Source organism: Camarhynchus parvulus, chromosome 3 (assembly GCF_901933205.1).
Source record: "Camarhynchus parvulus chromosome 3, STF_HiC, whole genome shotgun sequence".
NCBI classification, from domain to species: Eukaryota; Metazoa; Chordata; class Aves; order Passeriformes; family Thraupidae; genus Camarhynchus; species Camarhynchus parvulus.
Genome location: NC_044573.1, coordinates 48,078,753 through 48,098,438, shown reverse-complemented (window position 1 = coordinate 48,098,438; position 19,686 = coordinate 48,078,753). Strand labels below are relative to the sequence as shown.

The 19,686-nt window shown below is 37.5% G+C and overlaps 1 protein-coding gene across 5 annotated transcripts in view; it reads left to right on the top strand.

Moving 5' to 3' along the window:
* Positions 1-19,686, top strand: part of UTRN (utrophin) — a 342,692-nt gene that overhangs the window by 280,971 nt on the left and 42,035 nt on the right. For all 5 annotated transcript variants that reach the window (XM_030944526.1, XM_030944527.1, XM_030944525.1 and 2 more), the window contains 4 exons: positions 2,541-2,602; positions 3,601-3,675; positions 9,598-9,799; positions 16,573-16,658. In XM_030944526.1, the coding sequence (XP_030800386.1) occupies positions 2,541-2,602; positions 3,601-3,675; positions 9,598-9,799; positions 16,573-16,658 (425 nt within the window). The remainder of the gene's footprint in view (positions 1-2,540; positions 2,603-3,600; positions 3,676-9,597; positions 9,800-16,572; positions 16,659-19,686) is intronic.

The following is a 19,686-nucleotide window of genomic DNA, read 5'->3' as shown; positions in this document are numbered from 1 at the left end:
TACACCTTCTGTCACAGTACTGCCACCTACCTTTACTTTTAACATAAAATATTGAAGGTGCTTTAGTTAAGGCTTTGTTTTTCTCAGAATATCCTAAGAAATCCCTTTTCACTTAGAATGTTGACAGTAAAATCACCAGTTGTTTTGGGGGTTTTTGTTTTGTTTTGGGCCTTGACTTTTAGAAGTGGCTTCTTAGGGAATATGAGTTAAAGTCAAGTCTTTAAAACAAGCTTTATTAAACTGATCACATATTGTATTCATTTCTATGGGCAGTTGCAGTGGATTTAGTCAACAATTCTAAATGGGCAACATATTTATGGCATCCTGTTAACATGATAATGCAGACATTTGGCAGCTTCCAGAGTAGTTTTGAGATTATTAAATAAGTTGAGCAGTATGAACTATTATATTGTATTTCCTGTTCCTGTTTACTTCAATATTTACTGAAGGTGTAGATGTTCTTTCTTCTGCTATACTGTAGTCTTTTGACACCTGGGTGAGAATTCTGGACAATCACCAGCCTTTAGCATGGCAAAACATAAAATCCAAATATATTCTTTCTTGTTGCTGGCTTCATGATTGGCTTTTATTGGTATGCCTTTTACAGGAAAAGGATTGTCAATCAACTTGTTTTTGAAATTACTTTTCTGGACAAAGATAAGCATAGTGCTGTTTTAGAACTGTCTTTCTAAAAAGTGCAAACCCACTGATTTACTGGTGTGCATTAGCTTTAAAGTTTAGCATTACCAGAGCCTTGACCACCTTACTGGAAATTTGAAACATGAATGGAATTCATGTGATAGTGATATTAACATGAAATAAAATAAAAGCTTCTATTCAGGAAGATGTGTTCAGATGTAAAGATGTATTTAAGTATTTTCTTTTGAATTGAGGAGAGTTTACTATAGTATTTTTGAATCAATCAAGGTCTGATAGAAGTCTTGATTATTGTTTAAACCTCGTTTAAATGTAGTCATGTTCAGTCGGTGACTAGGGAGTAATCAAAGAGAAAAAAAAATATTTTTACTTATTGTATTAAAAGGAAATACATACTTTGCCTATGAACCTCCATGAAAACCCTCTCCCCAAGTTGTGATGGTGCCAGGTAGACAAAAGAGATCCATGGCAGAGTGTGAAGCATGGTGGGGAGAAGCTATCTCTGAATACCTAGGCTGGACTCAAAGCTGGAAAGGACTGTAAAATGAGGATCATGTCCCATGTACACAGACCCATTTCAAGCACTTTCCACTGGTGTCTGTTTGAGGCTAATGCATACACAAAAGGGTCCTCAGCACTTTGTTAGGAGCTTGCATTCCATTATGGTACATGTCCTGTGTCTGCAGTTCTTTGGAGCAAGAACTTTCAATACTTTTTTTTTTGGTACCACCTAGCATAAAAGGGTTCATTCTTGGTTGGTTTCTTGATTAAAAAATAAACCTTGATGATAAATTATTGTGCATTCACTGAGGTACAGCCATTTATATGTAGCAAATGATGATACAGTTCACTACATTTAATACCAAAGTGGCCTTTTTAAAGTCATTATTTACAACCAAGTATCCCTCTGTGCAGCAAAAAAAAAGGGTATATTAACAATTTTTAAATAGAAACAAAGGTGAAATACTTAGTGTTCTCTGAGCATTACTGTTAAATTTGCTAACATAGCATAATTTTGTATTCATTAACTTTTAAAGGGAATCCTATGATTGTTTTAACATGAGTGCTCTGATTACTTACCTTGCAAGTCTAGTTCAAATGTAAATACTTTGTAAGACAAGAATGTGCAATCATTCCAGCAGTTAATATTGATAAATACAAGTAAGGTGTGGCTTGTAGAAGGGAATTGGAGATTTCAGTGGACCTGGCATAACACATATTTTGACCCCTATGACTGCCTACTTGAAACCCCAGTAAACTGAAACAGCAGCACTAATCAGTAGGTTAAGGGATGCTGCCTATTGACTCTCTGTTCTGTGAACAGGAGTGAAGAGCATGTCCCCTAAATCAAGATATTTATTGGTTGTGTGAATGGTGATCAGGTTTCCCATTGGACTCCATGATCTTAAAGGTCCTTTCCAATCTAAATGATCATGTTACATGTTAAATAAATGTTACAGGTAAAGCTTAACATTATTGTCTGTGTTCTGATATATATGCTCAGATATGCAATGAATATTGAAATAAAATCTCAATATTTTTATTTCTAAATTGTTTTTACAACTATATTTATAATTTTACAGCACAAGAAATTTTGTGCTTTTACCTTATTAGTGTACCTCTTAGCTGTAGGGTCAGAGTCCAGCTCTTACCATCACAGTTACGATCAAAAGTAAATATTGTTAAATATGGGTGGGCTGTTGTCTGACTAACTTTGTGATTATAAAATCAAGGAGCTGAGTGGTACAGATCATGCATTTTAATTAGAGCTGAGGGATTTCTTGCCACTTAAATGCAGAAAATCAGAGTATCTTTTAAGATTTTATTCTTTGGAAGTGCGTATGTGTGTTTCCTGAAACTTTAATTACTTTGTTCCTTTGTAGTCATGAGACACAGACAACTTGCTGGGATCATCCTAAAATGACTGATCTCTTCCAGTCCTTAGGTGAGTGCATTCATTAAAATATTGTGATTTTTGTTCTATGAATAAAAGCTGCACTTGGATACTTGACCATGTTTGAGTTCTCATAACCTGAGTGTACCAGCATTTCCCACTTTGTGATGAGGCACACTTTGCCCAAAACCTACTGCCTTGGTCATTGTGTTGCATTTTGGCAATATTAATTCTGAACCATATAATCTGACTGTATGCTTTAATGCAGTACTTTGGGTTTTTTTCTTTTAACTTCACAAGGAATTGTCCAGTGATACAGGCACTCTGCATGTTTAAACCAGGGCTCTGGTCTGCAAGGAACTAATTTTGGTAATAAAATAGAGCAGCTACCTTTTCAGTAAAAGCTAAACTGTATTATAGTACAACTAGTTCAACATACCCTGATAGCATTAACATTTACTGTGAAATCTACATTCTAAGGAAGGGGAGGGTAAAAATACTATTAAGTGAGGGAAAAAATGTTACTGTACCAATCGGTTTCTAAAACAGAGCTTACAGCTATGTGACTGTCCCTTTTAAAGCACAGTTTGCAAAGTCATGGCACAAAAATTAGAACTTACGCCATTTTTTCTGTTACTGTGACATTTGCTGCCCTCTGTTTCCTGTATGTTATCTGATGGAGTTGTAAATTATTTGATAAATTTGCTGTATTTGAGCAATTGTCTGGGAACTATGTACCAGTGCATGGTATGTATGTGAAACTCTCCTGTATATATATGTATTACATGTGCCAAGATAGTGTTAGCATTTCTGGAGGGCCACTCATTTTAAGGTCCTGGATTGACAGAGTCAGGAGGCTTTCCCTGAAGGTGAATTGCACTGAGGTCCCAACTTGTCAGGTTTTTTAATTTGTTCTGATATATCCTATTAATTCATTGCAGAGAAGAGGAGGGAGATCAGACTTCTTCCAAAATATGAAGATTTATATGTAAAAGAAAGTTATGGGCTGTACTTTTAGGGCTGCTCATGTTTCTGTTCTGCTGTTTCAGCTGACTTGAACAATGTGCGCTTCTCCGCCTACCGCACGGCCATCAAAATCCGCAGACTGCAGAAAGCACTGTGCTGTGAGTTGGGCCACTGAGGGAAATGGTTTCTCTGAAGTACTTGGGGAAGGGAGGGTTAGCTCCGGGCTAACAACATTAACGGTGGACCAGAGTCATCCTTGACCCAGTGTCAACCAACAAAACGGCAAGAATTGCCAACAGTAGATGTCGTTATTGCAAATAAATAAAATAAATTAATAAAAAAAGAGGTGCAGCAGGTAACTTGAAATGGTAAACTCACTAAGAATAATTTTTATCTCAATTTTTTTTCTACAGGTAAATTTATTTACATATAAACTTTTTTTATTTATGTTGCTAGGTATTTAAAAAGCATTTCCTATTATATCACAACTATGGTTTGATTCAGCAGCATGTTGCATGATTACCATGTACATTCAAAGTTTAGCAGCCTCAGAAGTGATAGATCAGGAGATCTTTTCCTGGCCTCTGGACTTGGGACTTCTCCAAGTCACACAACAAGTACCACATGGGGGATCTGTGCTCTTGTTGACTCTCCTGTGCAAAGCAAACTGAATTTTAAAAACTATGGAAAATGAAATACATAAGAACACACACCTAACAGAAAAAAACCAAGGTGAAGTAGAAAAAAGCAAAAGGAAACTAGATAATTTTGGAAGGAGATGTGGATGTGAATGCAAGTAAAGGTTGTAGATTAGACCCTTTGAAATGTCTTGGCAACAAATGGTAGAAAGATGTATGATATTAGCAAAATTTCCTCTTACAAATTAGGAGTCCTTGGCATGGAAGGACTTTTCAGCCCTGAAGGATGCACAGTACTGCAGGCTGAGTAGGAGCACAAGAAGTGCAAAGTCCTCCTAGGGGTGCAAGCAGGAAAGTAGTTGCACAAAGAGGGATCCCTTCCCACCCTCCAGGTGGTCAGTTTTGTTTCCAACCTAGAAGACAGCAGTCTGATCTTAGCTGGCCTTCAGATATACATCATACTGAATGAAGCTGTGATGGTAGCTAGCTACTCCAGAAAGCTGGACTGTATCTGTGCACAGCACAGGCTCTTATCAGTGCCTATCGCCAGTTCTTCATAAGATGTGGTCCCACCAAGGGCTACAGCTTCATCCCCCAGCAAGACCAAAGAACATTATGAGCTTTTTGGTTGTCAGTGTGCGGGGTATAAAGTATTCACCCATATGTACCTAAAAACAAAAAGCAAAGCAAGAGATCAGAAAGCAGAGTAAAATTCTCCTTGTGTGAGCTGCTCCTCAGGGAAGAGTGGGAAAAAACAGACTGCGTATGTATGACAGATGCTTTTCATGTTGCCCATTTCTCACAGACATAGAGCTTTTCTAGTGACCTGTATAGATCAAGCTTCACTTTTACTATTTCTAATAAACTTTGAAGTGGGACATACTTTCTGCTCTTGCTGTTAACTGCAGAATATATAAATTTCTGTAATAACTGCCAGGGTTAGCTCTCATTCACAGATTTCAGAAGTACCCTCCTATTGTCTCCAGTTTCAGGGGAGGGAGTTGGAAGGGAGGACAGAAGGAAATAATAAGAAGTAAAGACAATACTCCACTTTGAAAGAGCTAGGAGTAGAACTTTCATCTCTACAGGTCCTATCTGCCTTATTAGGGATGAAGCTGTTTGTTTACTCCATCTCTGTGCTTCGTGGGAAGAGACAACAGCCAAAAAAATCTTTGTTTTTGTTATACATGTGCTCTTAATAAAGAACTGATTTTATTTTTAGGTGGGAAAAAAGTAATCTTCTGTACTACTGCCATTCATTTTCGGGTCTGAGTTACTTTAGTCTTCCATTGTATTTCGTAAAATTTTAATTGCAGATGTGTTTTAAAGGTGTTTGGATGCAGAATACTTTGGAAAGGCTCATGTGCTAAGGCAAAGAAAACATCAAAACAAATCAGCAAAAATGGAGATCACTATAAAATGTGACAAATTGATGTCACAGGCATGGTGTGTGTATAATGTCAAAGGTGTTTTTGGTGGGAACTCCCAAGAGCACAGCTGGAGCTGGATGCACAGTTCCACTTGCACCTGATAGATTTTGACTTTGCAGTGTAAGTGCTTCACAAGCAGATTCAGGACCAATTGCACTTTAGAACATTCATTTGAGAATTGTACTTCAGAAAACTTTGCTGATGCCCTATCTCTTCTTGGTAAGTGTCAAAAAACCTCAGCTCTAGGGAAGTTACTCCCATTTTCCTCATTCTCCTTTTAAAAGAGAAGTTAATGTTGAGTTTCTTCTTGGTTTTTTTTTTTTGACAGGTAGGTTCCTGCAGAGATGTACCTTTTCATATATATGTGTATATATTTTGCAGGAATGTAAGAAAGGTTGCAAGCTGGAAGTAACAAATTCTCAGCCTTTCTGTCTCAGATTATGTGGGGCAGATGTAGGGAGAGTGCTTTCCCACTGTAGCAGAAGAATAGGGCCAGAGAGAGTATCGTGTGTTGCAGATGTATTGGGCAACTGTGTAGCACCAGGTCTTGATGATATTTCATTCTTGTGCAGGATTCTTTAGCTCATTTTCAAGAAATTATAATGCCCCACATACTGAAGTGTAGTACTGAAAGGCAAAAAGGGAACAAAATCACCGTGTATATTCAGAATTCCGTTGCTGAGTTCCTCTAGGTGATTTAAAATTTAAGAATGTTAATAGGAATATAAACCACACAAGGGGAAAAAATGGAACATTTAGACATCAGGGACTAAGAGAGCTGTGAGCACTTTGCTCTTTGAGGGAAGAGTGCAGTCTCTTTGCAGGAACTGCTATCACTTGCAAGGTCTTTTTAACAAAAACTCTACAGTAGTGCCCTGCTATTTTCGGTGGGGTTACAGGAGCCTCAAATTTGCCATTAGCAGCTGCATGTAGTTAGCATGTAGCTGCTAAGAAGTCAGTCACTCACACCTGCTTTAACAGTGCTGAATGATATGATTTCTCTCTTTCTTTGGGAAAAAGAGAAAGGGAAAAAATGGGCCTTGTGCCCATGGGTTGGTTAAAAGCAGGATTGGTCATTCAGCATGTTCAAGCAGATGCAGAATGGTACTGCAAAAATGCACTGCAATCTGTGTAGGCATCTTGCCAGAAATAGCATGACAGTGTAACTGCTTGTCCCAAATTTTATTCAGCCAGGTAAGTGCTGAAGTAAGCAGGAATGGAAGTAATATACTCTGGTTGTTCTCTATGGATAGTGCCATCCAAAAGTGTGTACGTTTAGCTTAATTTGCATTAGTATAGCATCAGACTTGCTGTGATTTTAGTACAAAAATACTGGAAGTACCTCTCCCAGGTCCTTCTGAAATACTCAGGCAGAAATGTGACTGAGAGATCTTAATGCCAGCAGATCAAGATGTGAAGTTAGCAGGCTTAGTGCCTGTTGAATTGCTTCTTTTCAGTGCAAGGATGCTAATGTTAAGCCAAAGACAAAGGCTATAACTTCCTGGCATTCCAAAGCTTTCTGAATTTTCACAAGCTTTAAAAAGGGCAGGTTTTTTGTGCTGTCAGTCTGTTTTATGAAGCTAATTACCTGCTTTTAGCCAGCTATTAAGTACCTTACAGAAACAGGTCGCAAAATAACCAGAAAACATAAAAACCCCAGACAAAACAAACAAAAAACTCCTACAGCTCAAACATAAAATAAAAACTAATACCAAAACAAAACTGATTGCATTCATTTTTATGGGGTTTTCTTTGTCATTAGGGTTTTTGAAGTCACAAAGGGGAAGTGTGAAAAGTGGCCATGTCCTAAGTTCAGCATGTATGTCATGGGGATAGTAGGTTACCCTCACTTGGCTTCCTTCCATGTCTCAAAAAGTAGTCAGGATTACGCTGCGAATTGTTTTTGGGTTCATGTTGGTTTTAGATATGCGTGTGAGCCTTTTGCAGTGTATCACATCCTTTATAACTGTTGTGGAAGATTATGCTGCAGTGAGTGTATTGCCAAACACTTTGGCTACCTCAGGTCAAACTAGGGGCAAGGTGTTTTGCTGCAATTACCAGTCTACCTCTTTGATAAATACATGGCTGGCGTTTGTTTGCAAGCCCAAGAGAAGGGCTTAAAATATCCCCAAACACACAAGAAAGAAAATGAAAACCAAACAAATGTAATCCCCTGCAAATCTGATGCTGTGAGGTGAGAACAGAATGTACCGATTTTAGTGCAGTAGAGGAAAGGCAAGGGCTGTGAGGTACTGTTACTCACTTTGCAAAGATGTGAGGAAGGGTAGATAGGGGAAAAGGGGTTGGGAATGCAACCTTCTTTTGGTAGATGATCCCTGAGTTCTTGACAGAGTTGCTTACAGTGGTTAATGTTACCTTGCTCTTACTTCTTTTTCTGTTGTACTTGCTTTCCAGCCCAGACAGAGTTATCCAATTTGCACAAGATGCAAATCTGGGCTCCTTATTTTAACACTGTTATTCTCCCCCTCTGCTTTTGTGAGACCCCACCTGGGATAATGCATCTAGATCCAAGGTGCTCAGCACAGGAAAGGTGTAGACCTGTTGGAGCAGGTCAAGAGGCAAGCAATGAGGATGGCTGGGGGATGGAGCACCTCTCCTATGAGGGAGGGCTGAGAGAGCTGAGGTTGTTTACCCTGGAGAAGAGAAGGCTCCAGGGACACCTCAGAGCAGCCTTTCAGTACCTAACGAGGCTTATAAAAAATAGGGAGAGTAACTTTTTTAAAAGGACAGATTGTGATAGGACAAGGAGAAGCAGTTCTAAACTAAAGGAAGAGACATTTAGATTAGGTATTAGGAAGAAATTGTTTACTGTGAGGATGGTGGGACACTGGCATAGATTGCCCAGAGATGTTGTGGATGCTCCATCCCTGCTAGTGTTCAAAGCCGGGCTGGATGGAGCTTTGAGCAGCCTGGTCTAGTGGGAGATATTCCTGCCATGGCAAGTTTCTAGGTTGGAACTAGAAAATCTTTAAGGTCTCTTCCAAGAAAAATAATTTTCTGATTCTATGATTCATTGTGATGATTGATGAAGAGCAGTTCACAACATGCCAGAGATTGTCATGTGGATTTTTTTTCATTTGAGAGATGACATTTATAGTGCAAATGTGTTACTGATTCTTCACAAACAGCTCAGTATGAGCTTTTAATATACTCCAACTGCATGTTATGTATATTGTAGCAAGCATATTAATACATTGCAATTATATTTTTAAGGTAAAGTCCTTGCTTCCATTAAAAAAAAAAAGTGACTTGAGGATTGTACCATTTACTTTTCATCTTTTCCACTTCCATTTGCAAAAGGAGGTAGAAGTGCTCATTGATGACATTTTCTTTTCACCATGCAAACCCCAGATTTTCACAATCACATTTGAATGGTTTTGAGAGCAAAACCCCTTTTCCCCTTTTAAATATCCATTGCATCACCAACTGCTTATAGAAAGAATTCTGTAATAAAGGAGATAAAAATATTTTTTAAGAAAGCATAGCATTTAGTGTTCTGGAAAATTACTATAAATAATCTTCCTGCTTTCTTTTAAGCCCTAATTTAGCAACTGCTATTCAGTTAATCAGGGCTTTAAGGAAGAATTCTTGCCTAAGAATTTGCTTTGCTTTACATTTGATCAAAAGTGATAGTCATTTTATAGGATTCTGCTTTATGGTAAATATGAAGAATCCCATAAAGCCTCAGGAATTCTCTGTGTGTGCATCCAAAGTTAGGATCCTCTAAGTACACAGACTACTTTAGCAGCTATTTTAATGTTGTTCTGGGCTGTGCAGTGCCATTATGTTTGTATTCTAGTTTTTTTTAAAGTAAATAGTGCCCAAATGCTATTGACTTGTCACAGAGAAAGGTTTGTCACTATAAAGTTACTAAATGAAAGCCACTGGGATAGTTGTTTGCAGTGTTTGCTACAATTATTGTCAATGTGTATTCACACATTTCTTAATTTTATTTTTTTAAATCCTATTATTTTTTTAAATCTATTATTAGTGGACCTGTTGGACCTGAACACAACAAGTGAAGTTTTCAAACAGCACAAGTTGAGTCAAAATGATCAGCTGATTGGTGTCCAGGATGTGATCAGCTGTCTCACTACCATCTACAGTGGACTGGAAGAGAAACACAAAGATATGGTGAATGTTCCTCTCTGTGTAGACATGTGTCTTAACTGGCTACTCAACGTGTACGATAGGTAAGAAAAATGGGGTTTTTGTCACAGTGTCTACTCCCAGGAATTACAAATTATAAAGCCTTAAAAATTTCTTTATTAAAAAGTTATCTTCTGATGTTTTTGGCTCCATAATGAAAGTACAGTTGCATGCAATAAAGTGTTTCTTATGCTGTCCTGCTCAGCACTGAACTAAGATTACACTGCTTTTGTACTACTACCAAAGAAACATTGAAAGGATTTTAAAAAATATGTATGTGAGTAGAGACCTAGGACGCTGCTTTTGCTGTGTTCCTACTGTGAATATGCCAAGTCTACCAGATTGATGGCCATTCAGATCAGATTCTATTTCTGCCATAGGCGGGGACAGTTTTTTCCTGTATTTTACACTTAGTTACTTGCATTCATAGTTCTGGCTGAGCTCCCTGCCCTGAGTCCTCTGTCAAATGGAGGTTGTTGTGATCTCAGCACTAAAGCCTGTCTGATTCTGGAGGGTCAGCAGTGTCCTAATCATGGCTCCATTCCAGCACGTACAGCTCCATGGATCAGTTCTGAGGGCTGGTGTTACGTGGTCCACCAGCCCTTGTCCTGGCAGCAAGGCTGTATTTCCCAAGGACATTGAGTTTGCCTAAAGAATATTTCGGGATGCTTACACTAAGAACTTGTGGGTTTATTTAAATACACATTTGCTTTTTCCAGAGAGAGAACTAAGTCTCAAAAAGCTTGAAAACACTAGTCCAGCAGCCCTTTGTGGTTTTGGCCAGTTCTTTCTGAGCCCTTTGTCAGTTCTTTCTTCTGCTGGAAATTGAACTCTGCCCTCTGTGCCCCGCCCTATGTCAGCCTGCATGACCTGCAAGCAATCTACTTTTATTTAATTGCACTTTTCGAGTCATGAGTTTGTTGCCTGTTTTTCTTAGTGGCATTCACTATCCTTATCTCCCTTGTGTAGTAAAAGCTGGGGAAAGACTTGGTTTCCATCAGCTCCTCTGTGCCCTAAAATGTGTCTCCTTACATTGCTTCAGCAAAGGCCTTTCAAGAATCTTTTGGAGCTTACTAAGGACTCAGTAGTGCAGCGCAGGTTGTGGTTGCTTCAGTGTGTCTGACTGAAAATAGTTCAGAGCTATAACAAAAATTACAGATCAGAATTACTAAGCTCCATGAGGGTGGTTACAAAATTTATTTTCTTTCTCCCCATTTGAAGTTGAAAAGAGCAAAAGTATTTCTTGAAGAGCGATAAAAATTCTTATGCCTGGCTTTGCAAATGGGAGGTTTTACTTGTAGATGTATACATTGTCTTCAATATGTTCACTCAGTGCCAAATTCTAACAGTTCATAGCTTTTTGCTTTTTTCCCCTCAGAGGATTACATACCAGTTGTCCTGTACTTCCTGGATATTTTACTTTATTTTGGTTTTAGGGGAGAGGGAAGGAGGGAACAGAGTACACAGAACCATTTGCCATTTATCTGCTGGCTACTGGCATTCAAACATTGCTGTTAAATATTGTGACTTTTCTGTTAGTTGGACTTCTCCCCATTACTGCTGAAAAATTAGAGGGTCCATCAAATATTGACTGGGATTTCTTCCTGCATTTATTTTTATTTTGGAGAGTTCTGTATCGTGAATAAGCAAACACATCACTTGCAAATAGAGCAGCAGATCAAGGGAGTTGCTTGACTTAAATGTTATTGGCAATTTAGAATAATAGACGTAGTGATGTCAGAAATTTTTTTGTAGTTACTGGCTGGGTTTTGTTTTCTTTCAGACTGAACACAAATCTACTACATTTTCTTTAGCTTACCTTTGCACCTTAACTTCAGGTAGAAGTCAGTTCTTTAATCTGTTCATATTTAAAATGCACTTGGTAAGCAGCAAATCTTTCTTTCAGTAATGTTTCCAGTTTCTCCCATTTCCCCTTGACTATTATGTTGAAAACTTAGTGTAGATAATTCTTCAAGCCCATTGAGACTTTATTTAAACTTTGAAAAATCGAGGACGAAGGTTTACTGAGAGAAAATTACATTTTACAGTGTATTTCCTTGCTCCCCTTTCAAATTCACTCCAGGAAGAAAAAGAAAAGCTAGAAGACCAGACAGCAATTCTAAGCTGGAATATTTGGTTTTGTTTTCTAAACTGGCCTTTACAAAAGAGCTAATTTGTGTCTTGGCATTTCCATTGTATATAGTGCATTGGTATTATGCATATAAAATGTGTCAAGTTGTTAAACTGCCAACAAAAAGCATTTGTTAGTCACATGCTGCTAACCTGAGATGTAATTACAGATTCATAGATTAATGGCAAACTGAATAGTTCTCCAGACTTAACCTGCAGATGTCTTTGGCCCTTAAAAAGAACCAATTTATTTTTAGAAAAGGTCTGTTATGTTCTGCTTTTTTTCTGACACATCAGGAATTATTCATTCTGAGCAGAGGAGAGAAACACTAAAATTACTCAGTGACTTTTGGTACATCAAGGACTCAAAGGTTGTTCCAGACATCAACATCTGCCCTTGTAAACATTTTCCAAACTTAAAGTTCTTTTTTTGGCTAGTCCAAAGATTTTTTATGTGTGAAATTAGAGATAAATATCTTGATACTTAGAATGAGAACTATGAAGGAAGTTTTGCTCTATAAAATACTTTGGCTAGGCCTGTGTTTAAAGCATCCAAAAGCAATAGCTGGTGGTTTTTCTTTTCAACTATATACTGTCACATTTGTTGAAATCCCCAGACATCATTTATAGAAAAAGGACTGATAGCTTTCAGGAGTAATGGAGTAGCTTAACACCCCTTGAAATTAGTTGCTTCTATATGTACTGATTCAGGGTGATGACTCATTTCAATTAGAATTACCCATAAAGAAACTTTTATGTGCACTGTTTAAATATTTTGCAATGTTTACCTGACTTCCTGTATTTCAACTTTTAAATTTTCTTAGGTTTTTTTTAATGCTGGGATACTTTTGATAATGCCTTCTTTTAAATTGAATTTCTTTGGTACATTAGTCTGAGAAGGGTATCTTTGGTATCTATGCTGACATTTTCCATATGATCAAAGCTGTCTTTCATGCTCATTCTCTGCAGCCCAATATTCCCCTGAAGAATCAGAACTTTGTTTTCATTGCACAAATACACCTGGCAGATTCTAACACCAGCCTGAATTAATATCCCAGGCCTTACCAGCGTGTCCATTTCAGTCAAATCTGAACTTCTGAGGAATGAGGATGAGATACCTGCTCAGTCAGCCTTAACTTTATGTATGCCCTGGTTTTGACAGTAGCTGATGGAAGTTTTCTGCATGCACTCCACTTGCATCTGCTGTGTTTATGATGGCTGTTTGGATTCATAGAGCACTCAGTGGGAGCAGCTTAGCAGGCTGTGATAGCAGTAAGAAGGCTCTGGGAAGGTTCTAGCCCTCTGTAAGGCAGGAAAATGAGCTCCTTTGTCTGACTTGTCTGTGGGTGATCAAGGGGAGATGTCTGTGCTCACCTTCACTGATCTACCGGGCTGCCTTGTGTTGCTGGGCTATGCAGATAACTGATAGCTGCAGTCCCTGGCAGTCCTCAGCTGCAGTGCCAGTGTTGTCTAGGCCTGAGAGCTCTTTGACAAGAGAAGGCTGAATGTCTCTGGGCTCATCTTCATTCTCTAGTTTTCCTGATGGTTCTATGCTATTGTCCCTCCTCCCCCAGGGACATAGGGTTCCTCTAGACTTCATGTTATAATACTGTTCTCCAAGATTCTTTATTGTGTATTCCTGATTGCAATCTCTTATATTTAATTGTGTTGCCTGTCTGACAACTTTTTCTAATCTGGCTAACTCCTGTATGCAGCTGTGCCCATCACTGGTTGTCCTTTTGGCAGTCACATGCTTAGATAAAATACTTATATATATTATGTCTATGTCATCACAATGCTGCAGAATATTTGCATACCACTGCTGGTAAACAGTAGTTTTTACACTTACATTCAACAATTTAGTATTAATTATATCCTGGTTAGTACATTTATAATTTACAGATTTCACAGGCCTCTGTTTTGACTATGGTATAGACTGTGCTTGCTTTTCAAGAAGTTTTGGATTCTAACTCTGTGTTAGAAAGTTATTTAGAGAAAGGAATAGAATCAGGCTCCCCTTCATCAGGATCAGAGCAAAAAAATATCTGAGCTGCCCAAAGTGGCCTTATCAATTGATTTTGTAATGACAAGCATGCTTGTATTGCTATAATGAGTCTGAATAGTGTGCTGACATTTGTGGCATATATGACACATGTGGCATAAATTTTTACGAATTCAGAAATTAAAAAGTTTCTTGAATCGTCCCACTATAAAGCCTTCATTCTTAGGTTTTGTACACATAGGACAATTAGATGGTTATGCCATTCAAAAGCACCTTGCACAACAGGCTTGTGGCAAAGTAGCCTAATAGTCTCCCAGCAGATTGAGGGAGGTGATCCTGCACTTCTGCTCAGCATTGGTGAGACACATCTGGAGTCCTGGGTCCAGTTCTGGGCTCCCTCAGGGAAAAAAAAAAAAAGTGGATAAATTGGCATGAGTCCAGTGAAGTACCATGAAGACAATTGAGGACTTGGAGTAACTGATGTATCAGTAGAGGCTGAAGGAAGAGAAGTTTCAGGGGGATCTTATCAATGTGCATAAATGGGAGCAGAAGAGAAGATGGAGCCAGACTTTTCTCAGTAGTGTGCAGTGACAGGACAAGAGGCAGCAGGCACTACTTGGAACACAGGAAATTCTGCTTAAACATATTAAAAGAAAATGCTTTTAATATGAGTGATCAAACAGTGCCGCAGGTTACTCAGAGAAGCGCTTTAGTCTCCATCCTTGAAGATACTGAAGTGGGATTCCAGGGAAACCTGCTCTACCTGACTGAGCAGGGGCATTGGTCTCAGGAGGCCCCTCCTGATCTCAGTGGTTTTGTGGCTCACTAAGATGGGAAAACTTAAACCATTGGCTTGGAAATTTCCAAGCATTGGCTTGGTAATGTCAGGACTACAATGCCTATGGCTTTGGGGGAGAGAGGCAGTGTGTGTGGCATTTGGCTTTGGTGTGTTGTGTTTTTTTATTGAATATATGATATTACAGTGTTATATCTATTTCCAAGAAAGAGATTAAGGGTGAATATGTTACTTTTTGAAAAATTTAATATTGCAGACTTTGTAATTATTAATGTAATTTATTGAGAAAATGCTTTTTATGTGAGGGAAGTTTTTCAAAGACCCTACAGAAATCTTCTGAAATCAGGAGAAGCTTGAAGCCTTTGTGCCCTGATCTTTTAGCTGCAAAGTCTCACTTTCTATCTGTATTAAACAAATGATGTGGTCAGTTCCGAGTTAAATCAAACCCAAATGAGTGTTCACTTTTTTTCCTGATGAATATAAATTTAAAGCACAAACAACCATACACAGGAAGGAATAGGGAAATAACTTTATCAGGGTGTAAAATGAGCCATTTAGATGGCAAGGTGTGCCAGAATGATGTAGTGTCTGTGATTGAAAGAGGTAATTTGAAGCTAAGCTTGAATATATAAAAAGGTGGCACTTTTATAGCATTCTGGAAAATTGGGTCCTGATTTTCCAACTAGGCAGTAAAAGTAATAGATGTTTTTGATTAATTTGGCAATAATTTCTGTGTACCTCTGTTCTGTCTTATGGAAGGAAGATACTGCTGTCTAGTTTTACTAGATTAGATGATGTTGTGAAGACAAATGCATTGATATTTGTAAGTTGCTTAGCTAATTTATCAAGAACCCAGGAGTAAATTAATAATTTTGTATTCAGCACAACATTTGTGAAGTAAATCAGACAGCAGACCATATGCTGAATGGATAGGATATAAAGAGATATGTAGTAACCACTTCAAAAGTAATTAAAGTATATATAACTTCTGTGTGGCAGAAAGGACCAAAGTAAGGTTTGAGGCGATAATTAATTTAGTGTTATCTTACTTGTTGGTGAAAGACCCAGTTAACCTTATGTGTGTAAAATATAGAGTTTAACTATTCTACAGATTTTTTTTGCTATGTCTCATTTAAAGACAAATTGCGTCACATTTTTTTCATGTTTGAAAAAAGAAAGAATTCTTAAGAATGTGTTTTTGCATTGATCTTCTGAACTTTAAAATTGTCGTTTTCCCTGTAAGCTGGGTTTTTGTTTTAGTATCTTTTCAGCAGCACTTGCCCTGCAGGCTTAACATTACTTGCTTTGGTACCTACTTCCCTATTCTCAAGTTGCTTTTTAGGTTTGGACATACTTTTTTGTCAGGCTGGGCAAGATGAGCCTGAAGTGACATTGCTTAAAAAGAATGACAGCTCCAAATCATTGAATTAGTGCATGTGATTGTCTCGTTATGTCCCAAAATGGTGTATGTCAAAACATTTAAAACATAAAACAAAAAAAAAGAAGATATTTAATTACTGTGATGTCAAAACTTGGTTTCATCTTACAGTCGTTGTGTTTCACACTGAGTAATAGGCCTTCCTGCTGTGTGCTCATCTATTTTTTTCTGTGTGTATCACATTAATAAATTACTTTCAGAACTTTGCAGAGCTAAATGTCTGTTCTTTTGTATTAATACAGGCTGTTTTGACACGTAAAACCACTTGGAAGGCAAGCTGAGCTTTTATGAGGGAAGACTTCTTAATGTGGTTTTTAGTGTTAATGGTTTTTTTTAGATCTGAAGTATATTTGAAATGTAGCTCTCTAATGTCTTTGTATTATATAATAGACTAGAGTTGGAATGAAATGAAATGAAACTGTATTAAATTGTCTTGTCTTTATAATTTCAGTGGCCGAACTGGAAAAATTCGAGTGCAGTCCCTGAAAATTGGCTTGATGTCTCTTTCTAAGGGCCTTCTGGAAGAGAAGTACAGATGTAAGGAAGAATTTCTTTTACAAAATACTCTATATAATTAAGACATGTACAATGGCAAAATACCTAGCAAAATTTGTAGTAAAACATTTCTCATGCCTAGTGCAAGGCAGTTTTCTTTTGAGTAAGTAAAAGAGAATTCTTTTCATTATCACCAGTGACAGTGGTTAAAGTAGGATTTATACCTTGGCTGAAAAGTGTTGCTGTCCATTCTAAATCATCAGAAGTCACAGTAGTGCAGTCCCCAAAAGAAAAGGAGAATACAACTTTGTGGAAGATAGAGAAGTATTATATTTGATTCTGTTCTCTCTTGTATGTGTATGTGTTTTGTTTAGGGAAAAAGCAGGTTAGTGCTGATTGCATCAGATTGATATGGCTGATAAAGCAAGGAAATACATCGAAGTCCTGCAATTGTATTTAGTGACCTACTAGAAAGACTATCTGAACTCTAAAAATGGTTTTCCAGTATATGTGCTTTCTGCCAGAATTGCACAATGAAAGTTTAAAATACATTGATTTTAATAATCTCATAAGCTTGAGAAATACTGAGTAATATAAAAATATGTCACAAAAATAAATGCAGGATCAGAAGAGAATTTAGTAACTTTGTGGAAAAAAAAAAGCCCTGATAAATACAGAAAATAAGATAAAGCACTATATTAGAGCACTCAAAGCACTATATTAGAGCATTCTAGATGATGGACATTTGCATATTATGCACTTAATCTTAAATTTGCTGTTCTTTATAGTAGTTCCTTGACTCATTTTTGAAACCCATGAAAAAAATTATAGAGAATTTGCTCCATGTACCTTTGGAGCTCTGCAAAAACATTTCTGCTTTCCTTAAGAACATTTGTAAGCAGTCTTGTAAATGTAGTTATTAACATTGAACAAAAATAGAGGTGTTTTATGCATTGGGACATATTTTGACATGTGAGTCACATACTGAGACTTTGGGGTGTTTAGTTTCCTTCTGTCATTTGATATATATGTGAAGTATTCCATAACTGAAAAAGAGCTTGATGGACATACCTTTGTTCCATAATGACAATTCAGAAGGCAATGTGTTGTTCTGTGTGAAATAAAAAGCTTTCATAAAGTGTAGGAGTTAGGCTGTGGGTATATAACCCTAGGAAAAGATGGTTTTAGAAACTCTAAAACCTGAAAATACTCCCATTAAATTCTATTGGTAATACATTAGTATACAGTTGCCAAATACAGGCACTGAAGCAGAATAAGGAAATTGCTAGGTCAGCTTCATATTTAAATTGTTGCTTTGTGTTTAGTAGTAAAATTAAAATGACAGCTGATGGTGGCTACAGATTTTACATAATTCATGTCAACAATATGGACTTTTACTCTGAAGGATGCTGTGAGAAGCCCTAAAAAATGAGTAGAGAATGAGTCTTAGAAGACTTTTGTACCTAGTGATTGCAACTTCAACCTGAAATACGTCTGAAATTAAAGTAGTTGCTTGCACTCTTGAAGTACAGCATTAATAGTTAGATAATGCATCCTTTTTGTTGTAACTTCAGCTCTGATCAATGTGCCAGGCTTTGATATCTTTGTTAGATTTATTGTCCTTATGAACCTTAAAATTGTCACAGAAGAGCCCTCAACCCAAAAGAAATTTTGCTAACAAAGGAAGTGTGTCAGGTACTGTTCTTGGTTTGCAGTGGCTTTGAAGTCAGTGTTTTGGGGTCCTCTGGCACAAGCTGTTACAGACTCATCTTTGATAGGAGCTCTTTCGGTTTTTTTGATTTTTGTCATACCCTACTAATCATCTCTTGTTGAGAGAAATTTTGTCACATCTACTGAGTTTTCAGCTCTTGAGTGAAAATTGTAATGGCGTTCCTGAGTATTTTCTAGAAAGTCAGTCACTTGGAAAAAAACCAGGACCTCCAAACATGGATGCTTACTGCTAATTACCTGCCTTTTGATTTTTCCCTTTCTTGGACCAACTCCTGTCATTTGCTTCTCCTTTTGGCTGTTCTAAGAATTTCTGAGGCGTTGGCAATCACAGGCTGCTCTGAGAGTGACAGCCATTGGGTGATTGTGGTTAGAGCCCTGAGCAAAGCACAGACTGTGCCAAAAATGCACTAGCCTTGGGGAGGCAAGCTCTTCTTAGAGTAGTTGGTGGTAAAATAAGCAAGTTTTCTTGTTTTAAAAACTTTTGGCTGAACCCTTAATTCTTTTGTAAAACTCTTGACCGGAATGTTTGCTGCTCAAGTGTTCTGCCTTCCTAGAGACTGTATGTTCATTTCCAGTACAGGTAGGATCTTTTCACTTGACACATTTTTAAAAAATGTTTTGACAGAGAATTTTTTGTGATTTTTTTTTTTATTTAATTAAGCTTCTTTTTAAGATTCTAGACTTCTGAGTTGACATGAGAATGGGTCTTTAATTAAAAGTCTCAATTGCTTTAGAGGAAACAATGAAGCCTCAATTAAAGAATGCCTATTCTTGAAAATGTTTAAGACATGCTTAACTTCAAGCACATGCCTGAGTGGTCCTGATGATAACAATGGACCTGCAAAAGTAATTCAGTAGTTTTGAGCTGCTTACATCTGTGCTTTGGGGCGAGGAGTCTCAGGCTTCTTTTCTGTTGTTGAGGCTAATGTCCTGGTCTGGCCATAATCGTGCTATTCTCTGCTTTCTCTTCTGACAAGGAGGGTCACTTGTGAGCTACAGAAGAATGCGCTTCTATGTATTTCACTCTACACTTGTTTCTAACACCCACAGCCCAAACTGGCAGCAGAAACAGAAAAAACCCCATATGGAGTTTTTTACAGTTTGTAGCTTTTGGGTAATGTGTAAAATCTTTAGGATTTGAGATGAAAAAGAAGGGCTACTTAGTAAATCCCATCTTCTAAGCAGTTCAGTTTTCAAGTGATGTACAACATCCTTGGTATGTGGGGTTTTTATACTGTTATGTTTATGTTGTAAATTTTCAAATAATTTGGAACTAACTTAAAAAAGAAGAAATTAGAATGTGCATTCTGTTTGTGACAAGGCAACATAAAATAAGAAC